At 40.7% G+C, this 18,617-nt stretch overlaps 1 protein-coding gene and 1 non-coding gene across 2 annotated transcripts in view; both read left to right on the plus strand.

Moving 5' to 3' along the window:
* DNAH5 (dynein axonemal heavy chain 5) overlaps nt 1-18,617 on the plus strand; it is a 270,172-nt gene that overhangs the window by 19,753 nt on the left and 231,802 nt on the right. The window contains exons 3-5 of the mRNA XM_039217767.1: nt 15,321-15,466; nt 15,656-15,743; nt 18,064-18,192. Of these exons, the coding sequence (XP_039073698.1) occupies nt 15,321-15,466; nt 15,656-15,743; nt 18,064-18,192 (363 nt within the window). The remainder of the gene's footprint in view (nt 1-15,320; nt 15,467-15,655; nt 15,744-18,063; nt 18,193-18,617) is intronic.
* On the plus strand, nt 13,497-13,558 carry LOC120220640. Its single transcript, XR_005525638.1, has one exon. It is a non-coding gene; the product is annotated as a U7 small nuclear RNA (small nuclear RNA).

The following is an 18,617-nucleotide window of genomic DNA, read 5'->3' on the forward strand; positions in this document are numbered from 1 at the left end:
GTTTACATTCCCACCAACAGTGTAGGAGGGTGCCTGAGTAAAAACGTGATTTAAAAGGCATTGCCACCCTCCTCGCCTCCTGGGAGTATTCCAGCAAACCTGTCCGTCCAGGCAAATCCAGAGGTTCAGCCCTCATCCAGCGATACGCGCAGGGCTGGTCACATAGATCTGTCGCTTCCTACAGAGTTCGCCTTTAACATTGCCTGCCTCTTGGGGAAAGAATTCAATGAGTCCATCCTCCCATTCCTCACGATGCTGTCACACTGCAAACTCGAGAGTGCCCCTGATGTCTGAATCAGTTCAGATGCCCTGTATGTCCAGTCCATTGGATTCTCCATCCTGGCCCACTACCCGGAGTAGCTCTTGTGGTGGGTGGAAGGGTAGATCTGTTGTCTGTACTCCTTCATCCAGTCACATACTTCCTTCAGCAGCTCTGTGAGGCGGGCCTCTGAGCGAGCGTCAGGATTGGCTACCATCTGGATGGATTCAGAAAGAGCCCATCTGAATGGTCTTGGGATCCGCCAGAGCCCTGCACCCTCCTGTAGGTCTGGGCTCCTCTGACCCTAGGAAATTGCAGCAGGGTCCCCAGAGGCAGGGCCAGCTGATCCCACCTTTCATCTATAATGGAGTTGCTCCACCTCAGCTCTCAGGGCCCCCGTTGTGGCCCTGGACTCACTTTAGCTCTTGACCCCCTGGCTGTGAGGGAGTGGTGTAATAAGTAAAGACTTACGAAACATCATTACAGTATTATCACATGCATCCAATAATAATTTCTCAATATCTCTAGTATTCATGCCAAGCCCCCTTTTAAAAAAATTTTGAATGCTTATTTATTTTTGACAGAGAAATAGACAGAACCTGAGTGGGGGAGGGGCCAAGAGAGAGGGAGAATCTGAAACAGGCTCCGGGTTTTGAGCTGTCAGCACAGAGCCTGATGCAGGGCTCTAACCTGTGAACCATGAGACCATGACCAGAGCCGAAGTCAGACGCTTAACCGACTGAGCCACCCAGGTGCCCCCGCCCATGTCTTTTTGTTTAAACATTAAAAAAACCCAAACGTGTTGGCTTGTTTGAACTGTATATTACAATTGGTTGATGTGTAAATCTCTTTTAATCTGTAACATTTCCACCTCCCCCCTGCTTTTTAAACCATCGTTTTATGGTGGTGGGAGAAACAGTGTCGTTTGTCCCGTTAGCATTTTCCCATGTGAACTTGGGTGACCTCATCCTCATGGTGTCATTTAACAATTTCCTCTTTCCCTACTTTGTCTTTAACTTGTAGTTCGAGGCCAATGCTTGATTAGAATTAATTTTTTTTAACAGGAATATTTCATAGGTGCTGCTGTGTAGTTTCAATTCCATCACATCCAGGGGTATAATGTCTTGTTATCTCACATTTAGTGATGTTAGGATTGATCAATTAATTTGTCCTCATTTATTCACTACAAAATTCCCCATCAATCTTTCACCTGATGTTTTTAGCATCCATTGGTCATTGCTGCCTCAATGTACTATTTCTTTAAGAGCTCAGAATGGTGGCTTACTTTCATTTATTCTGCATTTAAAAACCATAATTCCTTGGGGGCACCTGGGTGGCTCAGTCAGTTAAGTGTCCGACTTTGCCTCAGGTCATGATATTGCAGTTTGGGAGTTCAAGCCCTGTATGAGGCTCTGTGTGACAGCTCAGGGCCTGGAGTCTGCTTCAGATTCTGTGTCTCCCTCTCTCTATGCCCCTCCCCTGCTCACACTCTGTCTCTCTCTGTCTCTCAAAAAATGAATAAACGTTCAAAACCTAACTAGAATTCCTCTCTAAAAATCACTATCATAAACTGTTTGATTGCTGTGGAATACAGTTTGTTCTTGAAAAGCAGGAATAATGATTTTTTCCCCTTTATCAGTTTTCAAAGTGAGTTGGTGCCATTGCAACCTCCAGAAGTGACCAACATGTTTTTTGTTTTTATTTAAGTATCACCATGAACTCATGGATCTGAAATATTTTCTGTTTAAATCTATTGCAGTCATTTCTGCGTAAAACCACAATTATGACATCTAAGTGAGAAAATATAATTTGATTTTCTAAGACTCAGTTTGCCCACAGTGATTCAGCTGCTTATCTTTTACATAAAGGTATCTGTACACATGGGCACCTGTTTTTAATTCAAAGCAAAACCATAAACAGATACAAATAAAATAATAGAAACAAATAATGAAAGTTCTAAGGATTGACTTCAATGTAGAAGAGCACTCAGGGTCGGGAGATAGTGTCAATCAGGGCATCCTTCTTAGAGGAGGTAAGTTGCGAATTAGGTGGCAAAGGAGTTGAAGGTTAAGGATTAGCAGAAAGAATGTGAGAAGCATCTTTAAGAGAGGACTTATAATGCCATGTTAGAAACATGAAGACGTTTGTCTCTGGGCTTTGGACAAGTCACCTTACCTACCTGACTGTGTTTCTTCACCTGGGCACCTGCTTTCTGCTGTGATCTTCATATTCAAGTGTTGCACAGAGTGTGTCCAGATGTGGGATGCCTTTCCTGGAGGAGTTGATGAGGAATCTTGGTGGAGCACAGCTAGGGGTCCAGAGAGGGGCCCAGGGAAGCAGGTAAGGAGTGAATAAGGAGACCATAGGTGACAGTACCACCTCTACTTCCCACCCAGTTTCTCTGGACCCACCTTTGTGCCTCATCTCTTCTCTCAAGCACTTGGGCTGCGCCAAGGACTTGTCTTGGGTGCTGGGCTGGTCCTGAAAGACTTGTACTCAAAGCATCAAGGGTCAGAGCCACCCCCCACCCCCTACCAGGGAGGATGTGACAAACTCGGCCTGACTTGGGGCACCCCTCTCTGGCCACCTTTCCCGGGACCCTGGGAGTGAATCCACATGTGTCCCTCTATTGTCCTCTCTGTTTATCAGTTCTCTGGAGTCCTTAGGGGGACTTATCATATTCCAAATGGCTCATATTTGCAGTTTGGAGTTTTGTAGGGATCCAGTAGTAATTTAAAAGGCATTTCTCTGAACTTTTTAAAAACGATTTTTAAAATTTTTAAATAATGTCTACACTCAATGGGGGGCTCAAACTTACAGCCCCAGGGTCAAGAGTTATATGCTGTTCAGACTGAGCCAACCAGGTGCCCCCAAATTTTTCTAAGCTTTAAAGCAGTCAAGGGACACGCAATTCCTTTGTGATTAAATTCTAATATATAACATTATTGTAATAGATTGCAACTTTTGTAATTTGTTTTTGTTTTCTTTCATTGTTTATTGTCAAGTTGGTTTCCATATAACACCCAGTGCTCATCCCCACAAGTGCCCTCCTCCATGCCCATTACAATGTATTAAGGTTTCTTCGGTCTAATTAGTTTTGTTAACTATGTATGACACTATAAAAGAATAATCTTATTTGGAGAGTATAAGGGTTAATATATTTCTTTCTTTCTTTTTTTTTTTTTAAAGGCAGTAAGACACATTTTATTCAATACTGCTTCCGTAGGGGACAGACCTCAGTTTAAATTCAGACCACCACTGAAACAGAAAGCAGAAGGCTTTTAAAATATGGAGATGTAAAGGAAAATTTGGAAGTTGTTAAAGAGGATAGTCAATGTGAATAAACCATCTGTTTGCTTCCTGAAGTATAATCCCAGAGGACCGGAAGGCAGGGTCACAATCTTTCTTTTTATTTATTTATTTATTTATTTATTTATTTTTTAAATTTATTTCTAGGAGAGAGAGAGACAGCGTGAGCAGGGGAGGGTCAGAGAGAGAGGGAGTCACAGACTCTGAAACAGGCTCCAGGCTCTGAGCTGGCAGTCAGCACAGAGCCCGACGCGGGGCTCGAACCCACGAACCGAGAGATCATGACCTAAGCGAAAGTCGGACGCTTAACCGACTAAGCCACCCAGGCGCCCCTCAATCTTTCTTGATGATTACTTTTCTGTCTTTTTAAAAAATATATAATTTATTGTCAAATTGGCTCACATACAGTGTGTACAGTGTGCTCTTGGCTTTGGGGGTAGATTCCCGTGGTTCATCGCTTACATACAACACCCAGTGCTCATCCCAACAAGGGCCTCCTCAGTGCCCATCACCCATTTCCCCCTCCCCACCCCATCCGCCCTCAGTTTGTTCTCTGTATTTAAGAGTCTCTTATGGTTTGCCTCCCTCTCTGTTTCAAACTACTTTTTTCCCCTTCCCTTCCCCCACGGTCTTCTGTGAAGTTTCTCAACTTCCACGTAAGTGAAAACATATGATATCTGTCTATTTCTGACTGACTTATTTCACTTAGCATAATACCTTCCAGTTTCATCCACATTGTTGCAAATGGCAGGATTTCATTCTTTCTCATTGCCAAGTAGTATTCCATTGTAGAAGAGAATATATTTCTGTTAACACATGTTTAGAACAGCCTTTTATTATTGTTTTTCTGTTAATGTTGCCCATATTTTTAAGAGGCTTTGCTTATTTTATGTTAATACTGTTTTTTTTTCTTTTTTTTTAGAACATAGCTACTATATACTCATAGTGGATTATACCTTTTATAAAAATGAAGTGTTTGTCTTGGTCCAAATCTTTCAGGCTTTTGTCTTTAATTCGACTTTGTATGATAGTAATATCGAAGCAGCTATTCATTTTCTGTATGTGTGCTTTATCTTTATCCAGTCTTAAAAAGTGCTGTTACAAATCAACAGACAGAATATCATCAGGAGAAAAATAGGATGGGATAAGAACTGGCAATTCACACACACACACAAACACACACACATACACACACACACACACACACACACACCCTCTCCCTACCAAATATGCAATAAATATTTTAAAAATGTCCAGCCTCATTATTGCTAATGACATGCAAGTTATACTAGAAATGGGGTTACAGCTGACTGCCATTTCTCATCTATCATGTAGGCCAAGATGAAATATGTACATTTCTCATGGGGACCAATGAGTATAATTTTAGGGATTTTTTTTCCTAACAATTTGTTGAAATACTAAACAGATCTATACAAGGATTTGTATACAAAGATAATTCTTTTTTTCAGAGATATTCTTTATAGTGCCTATAATGTGAAAAATCAGAACCAATCTAAAAGTTAAGGAAAAAAGTCCTGGCTAAATAAATTAAGGTTTATCTAATCAATATGATATGTAGCCATTAAATCATATTTTAAAGAATATTGAGTAATATGAGAAAGTTTTTTGATATCTTATAAATTAAGATGTATATATATGTGTGTGAATATATATGAATAATTACATATATATTTTTTAGCTTATTTTTTTAAAGAAAGGGAGAGATTGGAGAGCTAGGGTATTTCTCACAGAAAGCATACTGGCAGAATATATGTTAATAGTGCTCAGATTTTAGTGATAGTTTTTAATTATATTTTCTATAGTAAATGTTCATTATTTTTATAATAAAATGATCAAGAACTATTTAAAAAGTTCATGTTAGAATTGTTCATATTAGAATAGTTTAAGGAGTTTAAGTGAGGGAATGATATTAAATTTTATACACCAGGAAATGATAAAAATCTTTCAAAGTGAATCACTATGTAACTATCAATATTGGGATCACTATATGGATATATTTCATGTGTTTCTTCTTTAGAGATTGATAGAACTTTTTTTTTTTTTTTGCCTCTCTAATGTGCCATCTTTCATGCAGTCAGGTCTATTTTATCATTTATAATGATTTGACTATTGGGGCACCTGGGTGGCACAGTCTGTTAAGCGTCCGACTCTAGATTTTGTCTCAGGTCATGATTTCCTGGTTCGTGAGTTCAAGCCCTGCATTGGGCTCTGTGCTGACAGTATGGAGCCTGCTTGAGATTCTCTCTCTCTCTCTCTCTCTCTCTTTCTCTCTCTGCCCCTCCCCTGCTCCTGTGTGCACACGCACACACACACTCTCCCTCTCTCTCTCTCTCTCTCAAAAATAAAGTTAAAAAATAAATTACAAGTATTTCATTATTTAGTTTCATTCATATGATATAGGTAGGCAAAGTTTCTAAACTGGGAATTTTTGAAAGGAAAATAAGTAAATTTTCTTATGGCTTAGAATTCCAAAAGAGGCTTCTCTCTCATTATAGCGCTCAACAATTTTCCCATCATTCTGTTTTTTTTTGTTTTTTGTTTTTTTGTTTTTGTAAATATGAGACAGTATGTGTAAATTCTTTGCAGCCCTTGTACTCATGAGATGTGGGTCCACTTTGTATTTCCTTAGCTCTTCTAGTGAGTGAGTTATTTTTCCAGCCACTGGATGGCAGCTAATCTCCATTAGTAGTAAGATGTTTCCAGAACCCCTCTTCCAGAGTATAGACTGTGCATCATTGAACACACTGTTCTTGAAAGGAAAAAAGAAAAGAACTCAACATGTAGTATCTCTGGATTAATCTCATTTTATTAACCTCTGCACATAAGATTTTATAGGGCATAAGATTGAAATGCTCTAAATCTTGTAACTGGAATTCTGAAGATTCCTTTTCAAAAAGAAAAGAAAAAAGGCAGATAAACCTAAGCCTGTTGATTGCAGGCATAGTGCTCCTCTCATGAGTCTGTAGATCCATTATTAATAGTACAGCTTTACCATTTTGACATTCCACACTACAAATAATATTGCAACAACAGTCGCCTGTAAGGAAATGTTTGTAAACCTTAGCTGATTGCTCCGAGCAATGGTAAGCTGATGCTTGGTATACTGAAATTCATGCAAATGAATAATTCAGTTCACAGCATTCCAGTTTGCAATTCTATCCCATTTGATAATCACTCAGTAAAATGACAGTAAAAAAGAGCTCTGGCTTGTATATTTCAATGCAAGAAAAAATGTGAAAGCGGATCGTGGTGTAAACCTCATGCTTCAGTCTAGGCTAATAGAGGAAAATGGAGATGCAGAATAAGCAAGTGTACATCCTCCATTCAGGTAATGGAGGAAACCAGACAAAGTGACCCTTGTAGGAGGGGTTGGAATTTGGCTTTTAGTCTCATTAACAATTCCTTGTACTGCACACCCCAGACACCACTATCACTATCTGTATCAACAAATTAAAAATAAAAACAACAACGATGGCACAGAAAAGGATACCTTCAAGAGGATTAAAAAATGGAAGTATTATTTAACAAAAAGAAATATCATTTTGGTTTATTACAGGAGAAGTGATTTAAGAAATGATCCCTTGGGACGCCTGGGTGGCTCAGTCTGTTGAGCGTCCCGCTTTGGCTCAGGTCATGATGTCGTGGTTCGTGGGTCCGAGCCCCGCGTCGGGCTCTGTGCTGACAGCTCAGAGCCTGGGGCCTGTCTTCGGATTCTGTGTCTCCCTCTCTTTCTGTCCCTCTCCTGCTCACGCTATTTCCTTCTCTCTCAAAAAATAAAGCATAAAAAAAAATCCCTTGATCTATATTTAATGAGCACCTATTATGTGTCTGATGCTGTGCTAATCATGTTAGTCAAAGCTCTTGTTTTAAAAAAGATCCTAGTACAAATTATATTTCTAAAATGTAATTATTATTCAGGACGAAAATGATTAGATTCAAGGGATGAGCAATAGAATTTCAGAGAAGGGACTCCTGAGACCCCAGAATTCCATAGAGGAAGGGACATGGGAACAGATTCTTGACACATACATGGGACTGGGGCCTGCGCAGAAGAGGGGAGCGTGTTTCAGACAGACTCTGAAGGTGCATTTGGAGACCAGCTTGCATCCACATTGGCATGAGTGGGTGAGGGGTGATAGCTGGCACCCGGGCGTGTTTTTTTTTTTTTTTTTAATGTTTTTATTTATTTCTAGGAGAGAGATAGCGTGAGCAGGGGAGGGTCAGAGAGAGAGGGAGACACAGACTGAAATAGGCCCCAGGCTCTGAGCTGGCAGTCAGCACAGAGCCCGACGCGGGGCTCGAGCCCACAAACCGCGAGATCATGACCTAAGCGAAAGTCGGTCGCTTAACCGACTAAGCCACCCAGGCGCCCCCCCGGGCGTGTTTTTAGGGAAGAACAGGAAGTGGCCTGAGGCTCCTTCTTCCTTGTTACACACTATTGACAAGGGCCTCTCTTCCCCTATGTATTAGAATAAAATTTTAATAACTTAAATAAGAGTTTTGAACTGAGGTTAACAAGATTTAATCTGTGTAAGAGTTGGAAAGAACTAATTAGGGAAAAAAGGAACTCCACATCGAATGCTTACCATTTGGAGAACTTTCTACAGAACAAACTTTTGTGATTTAAAAATGTTTTCCATTTCATTAATTTTCTTTAAAAAGAGAGAGAGAGAGAAAGAAATGTAATTCCTAAATGGGGGCGACAGTTTGGAGAAAAATTGCTTTCAACTATCGTTCTCTTGGTAGTAATTGCCTTCACATTTTCTCTTCAGAGACTGCAGTTTTCAGCTTTGTGCGTTTCCTGGATTAGAAAAGAATAGATTTTCTCCTACTGCTCTATATCACTCAATGAATTAATGCCTTCAACTTTTGTTTTCCCCCATTTTGTTATTATTATGTAATAAGCAATTGGGCACCTCGTGTTTTCTTTCTTCCATTGTTTGACTGGGAAACTCACTCAGCACACACTGCTCCCTCAGTCTGCCTTAGCCTTAGGGCTGATGGGTGGGTCCTAATTGGTTTCAAAATGATACTCTGAATGGCAAGGGAACTGGTGATGATGTGAAGGAGAATGTGTGAGATTTGGTTGGGAGGTGCTCTTCTTTTAGTGTTTCCCATAAGGAAGGAGGGAGACTGAAGTTCATGGGAAGGTTCTGGGAGAGTGAGGGAGATCCAGGCTTAGAAGGTGGAGTGGCCATCCCCGCCTCGTTCAGAAAGTGGCAACCATACAATGCTGGGGGAGTGGTTCATGGGAAACAGGGAGACACTGCTCTTCTAGAATTTTCCATCGGAGCACATTCACATGTTCACCCTTTGCTTTGGGAAAGGGGAAAGAAGAACGTGAACAAGCAGAGAGGAAGTATTTTTTCCTGGCCTGCTCCAGCTCACTTTCAGGACACTTATCTCAGGAACATATTTCCCCTTATTTTCTTCTGTTATGAAAGGAAAATAAATAGTATAGACTTTAGTTAGCTTTTTAATTTTTCCCTTTAGTTTTTGGTGTGCGATTGCTCAAACCTTTCTTTTATTTTAAGTTTATTATTTATTTTTGAGAGAGAGAGAGAGTGAGTGAGCTAGGGATAGGGAGAAAGAGAGAGAATCTCAAGCAGGCTCTACACTGTCAGTGCAGAGCCCCATGTAGAGCTTGAAGCCACAAACCATGAGATCATGACCTGAGCTGAAATCAAGAGTCAGACGTTCAACCAACTGAGGTATGCAGGCACCCCTTGCTCCTCCCTTTCTAAAAGTGATTTAAGGGGCGCCTGGGTGGCTCAGTCGGTTGAGCATCCGACTTCGGCTCAGGTCATGATCTCATGGTTAGTGGTTTCAAGCTCCACGTCAGGCTCTGTGCTGACATCCAGCTCAGAGCCTGGAACCTGTTTCAGATCCTGTATCTCCCTCTCTCTCTGACCCTCCCCTGCTTACACTGTCTCTCTCTCTCAGAAATAAATAAAAATAAATAAATAAAAGTGATTTAAGCTAATTTAAAAACTGAGTTTTAGGAAACCTGTTTTCCTAAATGTTCAATCTTAGTATATAGTAAAGGTATATTTTTTATACATTGCCTCATCAGTTTCATACAGCCACCTGGATTCTTACATACCTTGATATGTTCTTAAATTTAGTACTTTATTGTTGACTAATTCTAGTTTTATCTCTTTTGCTAGATTTAAACTTTTAATATCTTATATATATCTTTTAAATGTTTATTTATTTTGAGAGAGAGTGTGCATGTGGGGGGGGGGGCGCAGAGAGTAAGGGAGACAGAATCCCAAGCAGGCTTTATGCCATCAGCAGTCAGCACAGAGCCCGAGGTGGGGCTCAGTCTCATGAATTGTGAGATCATGACCTGAGCTGAAATCAAAAGTCAGTCACTTAACTGACTGAGGCACCCAGGAGCCCCTTCATATCTTATATTTGAATAACATTGTGCTGGGCATATCAGAGAAGCTCAATAAATAGAATGGTGGTTGACTTTGGTGAGATTAATGAGCTATACTAAAAACAGTTTCTTAAAATATGTAACACTTCTTAAATCAGATCTAAAATACAGAATTAATTTCCTTACTGCATAGAAAAGGAATTATACCACTAGGTTTGATCCTTAGGGTCCATCTTTGTTACCTTTGCTTCCTATTGAAACATCAACCCTCCACATTTTTGATGGTATAATATTTGAAAGTTAAAACAATTGAAAGAAGGTAATTGTTCAAATTAATTTCATGTCAAATACTAAATCACCATGTATGGGCTACATTTTCAAAAATCTTGCCTTATTCTGGCCTTTGTGTTTTCATATCTGGTATATTTATATCCCCATGATAATTGAATTCACTTCAATCAATGGAAGTTGATTCATGTAATTAACTGTACCATTTCATTTGGATATTTGAAACTACCTGGGGGTTACCTTTGAATACAAGGCCCAATGTTGACTGTTTTCAGTGGAAGAATTAGTAATAGAAAACCAGGAAGCTGGCGGTTCTTTGAAATGCAGGAACTAGATGTTGCACTATAAAGTATTGTTCAATGTACTTATGAGAGGAAATTTATGTATATGTTAATATTAATTGGGTCCTTTTATCTCTGCTGTCAGGAAAGTTGCTGTGCTGGTTTTGGTAAGAAGTAAGCATTGAAACTCATTCTTAAAGAAGCTTTGAAAGAACATTTGGTCTGCAGAGTGTTTATATAATTTAGTTGTGTTAGGAATAAAAACGAATTTATTCTTTATGTATGTGGTTGCTCTCTGAAATCATATTTTAGCATTTTTGCTGTGGAAAAAACACCAGTGTTTGAAATTTGCCTTGTGAAATTTATAGGCAGTAATGACATTTATTACAAATTATATTATGGTCTTTAAGAAAAGTGAACTACAGAAAACAGCAACAGGTAAATACATAGAGTTTTTTCTGTTTTCCTTGGTAATACACGTTTTGTTTTGTTAGTTGCAGAGTAACTCATTTGTAACTGTGGGAAGTTGGGGTTTAAAGACTTAATTAGCTTTTGTGTGAAGTTATAAATGGGACTGTTCTTCATTCATTGAAGAAATATAGCTGTGACAAGACAGATCCATGCTTGGTGTCTAGGAGCTTGTAATGGTGGTCCGGGGTCACCAAAAGCAAAGTGTCTGAACTTCCCCTTGAACTCTGACCTGCCAACTGTTCTTTTTCTGCAGTGACCAAATCATTCTTGACTCTGGCTGGAAAATCTTCCTTTGACGTCTCCTCAAGTTTATCCTTAAGCGTTTCAAATAGGGGCAAGACATTCTTTCCAGAAATTACTGCTTGGTTTCAGATGCATGGATTTTCTGTATCTGATCACATTCTTGGAGTCAAAAGTTTTTCTGCCTTACAAGTCAGTGCATCTCACTTTACTGACAAGACTCCTTGGCATGGTTGTGAGTGCCAACCATTGGGTACCATATTTATAAATGTCTTGGTTATGCTCATGGGTTTATATTTATGATAAAAATCATAGCAAGACGGGGTTGCAAAGTCGAGCTATCTTAAGTTGGGAAGTTCCTCTATCATGGCAGTTAATTAACGTGCTCCCAACAGGGGGATGTTCAAGATCCTGGGCTGGAGTTATTTTTTGTCCCTTTAGAAGATGCCTCTTGAGTGATTAGCTAATAATCTCTAATATCAGGACCCGATTTTACACTGAATGACATTTGTTCCACTTTTCTCTAAGTATTTCTCCATAGGAAAGGAACAAGATTTTGAAGTTTTCACATTATAATATTTTGGCACAAGAGAAAAGCAAAGAGGAAATACATGCAGTATTAAGTGAGGTTTCTTATGTTTGCTGGTGAACCTAACTCTTCTACCTTTTCCCCCTGTTCAGCAAAAATAAGCACAACTATGATAATAACAGGTGCCCTCAATATGATCCCCCATTTGAGACCTGGGCACTTGACCCTCATTTCTGCAGCTGGGGTCATGGCTTCCTGCAGGGCTGTGTGTGTCTGTTGCTGGGAGTCAGCGGGAACAGGTGGATGTGAGCTGAGGGGAGCTCCGTATTATGTATTGTTCCTAAGCATCTTCAATCCCAGAGACCAGATCTTGGTAAGGGTAGTGACAGGCAACGAAATAGTTTTCTCCTAAATAAATACCCGTTAAACTAAATCAGAGCCCCCCCCCCCGCCCCGCCAAGGAGGATTACAAGCTGGAGTTTTTATTGTTTTGTATTTGGTCCTGGTGCCCAGGAAGTCCATGTGGAACAATAGCACCTAAAAGGTAACAAAAAAAGTAAATATTTGCATTTGCTACTTTCACAAACCAAAAATTATCATATTAATTAGGGTTCTCTTCATACCTCTAATTGATAGTGGTTTTCTGTTTACTCGGACCTTGCTTTTCTGAAACAACAAGTAATTAAGGCATAGGATCATCCCCAAGCTGTTGATTATCACTGTAAACAGACTCTGATTAAAGAAGCACTATTTTTTCCAGTTGTGTGTGATATGATGCTGAAATTTTGGTCCTAAACAAGGAGTGACTCGGCTCACCAAGTGAGGCAGTATGGTCTGGAGAGGCTCAATGTGAAAATATGACCATGCTAATAAGCAGCCGACCGCAAAGCCCAATGCTAGAAGGACTTACTAGAAGGAACGCTATGAAATGCACTTAAAACTTGAATTCTGTATTTCTATTCAGAGTTCCTGAGCCTTAAGTTATGTTTGGGAGAAGAATCTTGTAAAACACTGCAGCATTATATACAAGAAATGGGTGTCATGGTCCAAGCAGCATCATTTGTTCAAGCTACCAGCATCTAGAATGGAAGAAAAGTTCCTATGGTGGGGCGCCTGGGTGGCTTAGTCGGTTAAGCGTCCGACTTTCGCTTAGGTCATGATCTCACGGTTCGTGGGTTCGAGCCCCGCGTCGGGCTCTGTGCTGACTGCCAGCTCAGAGCCTGGAGCCTGTTTCAGAGTCTGTGACTCCCTCTCTCTCTGACCCTCCCCTGCTCATGCTGTCTCTCTCTCTCCTAGAAATAAATAAAACAATAAAAAAAAAAAAAGAAAAGTTCCTATGGGGAAAGCAGCATATGAAAGCATATTAAAGATGTCCCAGCACTGCAATGGTAAAGTGATCAGCATCATTTCAGATGATTCCAGTGATATCAAAACTTCTGTAGTCTTTTGTATGCCATGGTATTAGATTGTACATGTAGAATTCCTATTAAGACAACATTTCGGTAACTTTAAGCATGTTGTATGCTTGGGGTCCCAGTGGCAGAGATCACTCACTTAGGCCACGCATTTTGCTGGAGCCGGATGATGCCTGCAAGATCATCTAGCCACCTGCCTCATGTTGTTCATAGGCGAAGAGGTGGCCAGCATGGCTGGTGGTTCATCAATGTCATCCAACCAGCCAGTATGTGGGAGTCAGGATCAGAAGTGTGGCTTCCCTAGTGTCACAGCTCTTTTAGAATTTGCCTAGCAGGTTTTCTGGTCCTTACTAGAAGACTCCCCCACCCCCCCCCCAAAAAAAATAAAGAAATGTGGCTCCCCAAATCCAGGACAACACTACTTCTCTGGACATAAGTCAAAGTGTCACCAAGGAAAATGAGAAATAGTGGAAGGATGTTCCTGAGATTCTCTTTCCATTGGCGTGCGCCTCTCCTTTGCCCCTCTGCAAAAGTTCCTAATTCTTAAATTTGCACTTGAGAGGTATTGTAAGGAAAGACATGTAGAAGGTGCATTTAGCGCGTAGCATCCCTCCTCCTCTGGTCTCCACCTGTAGAAATTGGATGTTCCTTTCAGTGTATGCTTTCCTCGGAATGCATCAGCTTTCTGTATCCTCCTCTGCAATTTTTCCTGCCTTTCCCCCTTCCTCTTCTTTGAGCTTTGGCAGATGAGACTTTCAGAAAATGCATGCGTCTTTTTTCAGCTCTTGCTGCACAATTTCAACCCATGGAAATGGGGGCAAAAGCAACAGCCCATACCACGTTATTTGGAGCTTTTAAGATAATTTCTTTTTGAGGGGAGGCAGCTCAAATGATTGTTGAATGAATATAGTTTTAGTTCCTTTTTATTATGAGTTTACTCTTCTGTTATGATTTTTAAAATTATGATAGACTCCAGAATAAAAGTACTGTTTTGGTCTTGCAGACACAGACGTTGTGTTTTCAAGATGAAAAGACCCATGGGAAAAGTATAGAACGAGAGCTTTATTTACATTTCTTCAGTCACCTAGTCTCCAAAATGTACTTTCTCCAGGTTCCCCTGCTCCTGTTTGAGTTATTATGGTTCTTCACTTTACCCAATCTTGACAAAATGGAACCCATCTCTGATCCCTGGGTCTTCTTTCCTCCATTACTGATGGTCAAATTCTATCTGTCTGTTTTTCCCATTCTTTCTTCAACCAGGATTTCTATATGGAAATAGCTTAAGGGTAGCAAAATGGAGGCTTTGCCATTTTATAAAAGGGTTTATAAATAAAAAGAGGGTTTGCCTCTTTTTATTTAGCTTGTTTGTTTGCTTTTTAAGTAGCTTGGGTGACTCCCTGTTTCCACCTCTCTATCAAATCCTTTATCTCCTCACACGCAGGATGCTGACTTCCGTCTTTCCGCATCCCAATCCTTTATGCATACAACTCTGGCATAACCGTCCTAAACAGAACTTTAACCAACATACTCTTCAGTGACTCCGTAATGCCCACAAGGGTCAGCTGTCTTCGGTGGACGCCCGTGCTTCAGCCTCCACATGCCTTTCAGAGATTCATCAGTCATGTCTCCTCACAGCTGTAGCATGAGACGGGCTCTTTCTGGAATCCCAACCTCTCTGCTTTGTTCATGATGTTTTCCCCACGTTATCCTATTTGAATCTTATTCTTCTTCAAGGCTTGACTTAAGCCCTGCCGTCTCCAAGAGGTTTTCTTTGATCATCAGGTATCATAAAATTGGCCTTCATCTGGTCTAAGCCATCATCAGACACAAGACTTATCACTGTTTCGTTCACCAGTGAGATAGGAAAACAGCTGTCTTCAAATTAAGAGGCATTGCTTTTCTAGAATTTTGATTTAATTGAAAGAAGTGTGCTGAGCCTTACTTACACATAGATAAAAACATCACCTGTCATCCTGGTGCATCCATACAAACATAAGTGCAATGAATTGGCTAAGAAATTTCTAAAACTTCTTCATGACAAGGTGTGACCCTTCTGGGATTCTTTCCATCCACCGTCATTCATTCTTGTAAGTTGTGATGTTGATGTTTTCCTCCATCTTCCCAGAAGGTGTCAGTGGAAGATTTTCAGAAAACAACCAGGACACACCTTCCTTCCTCAAATGCATCTTCAGTGGCATATTAACTAACGTCAGGTGTTGCTATGGCCTTGTCATTCCACCAGGAGTCACTAGTGAGTCTGCACAAAGTCTGGTAATGACAACCATGTCACGATGGTTGCCAACCAACGGCAGTTATAAGGGTACATATCAGATGCACCCAATTTCAATACAGTAAAAAGCTCAAAGAAGATGCAACTCACAGTGGATGACATATGGCCCTTTCTCATCCCACTGAACCCATTTGCCATTTTTATATGCTGCCCACTGTATCATTGTTTAGGAGGCCGTTAAACTGATAAATGCATGTGATTCTGCTGCTCTCAGTAACGCATTCTTCGAGACGGAAATCTATGAAAAATGTGTAGATGGTAACTGATAAAACTTGGATCCATTCTTTCTTGGGACATACTCAGAAATCAAGACCAAAATTCCCAAATAGCTCCAGACTGGAGTTTGTGGGTTAGATTAGATCCCTTGGGAATTTGTCCCCTACCTTGCTTGTTGTCACTGGTTATGACTATAATATGTTTGCAAATAAGAAATAACGTCGCATTTTTCATTTCTGAAGATCCAGGAATTTTACGTATATTTAAGTCATCACAAGTTTCTTAGGCAGGTGGGTTTATTTCTAATGTGCAGTTTAGGAAACAAAAGCTCCGATGTCCTCTTGCTACAAGGGTACGGAGCTGGGATTTAAATCCCGGTCTGTCTGATCTCAGTGCTTATACTCTTCTATATTGCCACATGGTGTAAGTTGTACACGTAAGGGACACAAGGCCCGAGGTAGGTGACTCTCCGTAATTCAGTGGCAGAGTAATAAATACATAATTATAAATAGGATATCATTACAAATTGTGAAATGTGCCCTTAAAAAAGAAAATAAGGTGCAAGCTTCACCTGGATCTGTATTCTGAATTATTGCTTACATTCCTGAACACTCCGTCCCTGAATTACGGAGTGTACGTCTCACAACCGGTGAAAAGCCGTCATTCCTGCCTTTGTTGAGGGAAGATATTAAACAAACATCATAGTAATAACTATAGCTAACAGTTCTCAGTTAGCTTCCTTCATTGGAGGGGATCCCTTAAGACACCTGCCTCTGCCTCGCCCAAAGGGCACCCTGTGAATTCAGCCACAGGGGTTGGAAGACTTTGCAGTTTGCCGCGAAGCTTTGAGAGAACCATGGTTATGCCTGCCAAACACAAAATGAGTGCCATCAGCCATCTGCAGGAATTTTTCCAGAAAGTAACTCTTCCCGAGGGATAATCTTGCAAATGGGCTGCTGGCATGAAAATAGTGCCTGACACACCATTGGGGAAGCGCCATGGAATGTAACTAATGAAAGATAAGCAGACATCTAATGAAGCGTAACCTCTGGCTAGAGGTTGTATGTTGACGGAGGATTCTCGGGACTGACACTAAGAGGCTGAGCAAAAAGGATGAGAAAACACTGCTATTTGCTGCTGACCTTTCAACCCTGCACAGAGGAGAATGATTTCTAGTCTAGACACTATCTTCATTCATAATTAGAACAGGAAACAGCCACTCACCAATACCCAGAAGACAATTTAAAAAATGTTCCATAAGCAAACTCCAACTACGTATGCTTGAGTTCTTTGCTTACCAAATAATATTTAGATCTAAGTGTTGTCTCTTGCATTAAGCCTATGGAGGCCCCACCCGAGTACTGGTGTTGACCAGGCGAATCTTCTGAGTTCAGATACCAAATTAGCATCCAAATCAGCAGTAGGTGTTTCAAACCAAATTAGCATCTTGGTTTTCCAGTCAGTCTTGTAAGGTTAGTTAGCAGAATATTGGTAAGATGAGTCCCCTATTTCCTGATTATCCTTGGGATTTGAGCTCCAGAGACTTGAACTCCAAGGACTAAATCCTGGATTTAACAATGCCCAACCTTACATGTCCAGTTCTTTATTCATCCCAACGAGAGAAATTGAACCTCTCAAATCACGTTGGCCATAGTTTCCCATTCATGTCTTCACATTAAGGATGATCAAGATGTTTAGTCACATAGAATAAATTACCTTGGTTTATTTATATGTGCAACTGCATGAGCAAAAGTAATTTATGGACATCATTTGCCATTTGCATATGAAATAGTCTTCTGTTCTTTATGGGGAAAAATGGCTCCTCTGGGTCACAATTAGCCTATCTGACAATTAGTCACAATTAGTCACAATGTTGGCAGTTAATCGTGCACACAAAGTTGTTTAGTCCAAGTAATACTGAGCTTCTTGACTTGAGCAATTCATTCAGAGTGGCTTTCTCTGCTTTCTATTCTGATATGGTTTAAAGTTTCTCACTGTTCAAGGAAATCATTGAAATACATCTGTTGACTCCAAGCTTACTGTTGGGCAGTGCATGGAATTCAACGAACATTAGAAGTGATGTAACCAAGCAGTTCAAATGCTTCGATTGGTTGATAAAACACAAGTGAGAGGCACAGTGCACTGTACGGATGTAAACAGTATTGCCCTAACGACCCAGGCTTCGGAGCAGAGGAGAGGCCCAAAGGGGGAGACTTTAGGAGGAAAACTTGAATAGTATAGGTGCACTTTTAATTTTTATTCTGTGCACATGGTGAATAATACATGCCAAGTGGAAATGTGAAGGTGAAGTTCTGGTCCTCCAGAGCAGAGTTCACTTGAAAGCCTGTTGGATGAGGGGCAGGCTTCCAGGAGGTGCAGGGTCATTTAGGGAGAGGTCTGGCCACTGGGTACGTGGAACAGATAGATAGCTGCGATGTTTCGGATCGGGAGGAGACAGCTCTGGAAGCAGAGCGTTACCCGCGTTCTGACGGTAAGGAGCTGCTCTCTGTGAACTTGCATGTGGGTCTTGGATTATCATCTTTCACACCCGTGTGGAAAAGTACCTAGAAACATTTCAAACTTATATCGTGATGAATTTGTGAGAAACGTGTTTGTTTACTAATTTGGGGGTAGCTCATAATGTTACGTGTTGATGTTTCAAATACAAAAAAAAAGGGACTGTATCTTTTGGCTGCTGCCTGCATTATAACTACCTGTAGAAATACATGCCTGCATTGGGGCGGGGGGGAAGCAATGCTTGTCTGAGGGGGAAAAACACATTCAGGGGGTTTTGGTGACTTTGAGTTCTTTCAGACCTGGATGCTGATGCTGGTGATGGGAGAGGTTAAGGCAGATTCTAGAGTGCGGGTTTTCTAGACTCTTTGGAATCAATTCCCTGTCCTGTAGGCCTGGAAA

Source organism: Hyaena hyaena, unplaced genomic scaffold, assembly GCF_003009895.1.
Source record: "Hyaena hyaena isolate Hyena2069 unplaced genomic scaffold, ASM300989v1 scaffold_720, whole genome shotgun sequence".
Classification (NCBI taxonomy): domain Eukaryota; kingdom Metazoa; phylum Chordata; class Mammalia; order Carnivora; family Hyaenidae; genus Hyaena; species Hyaena hyaena.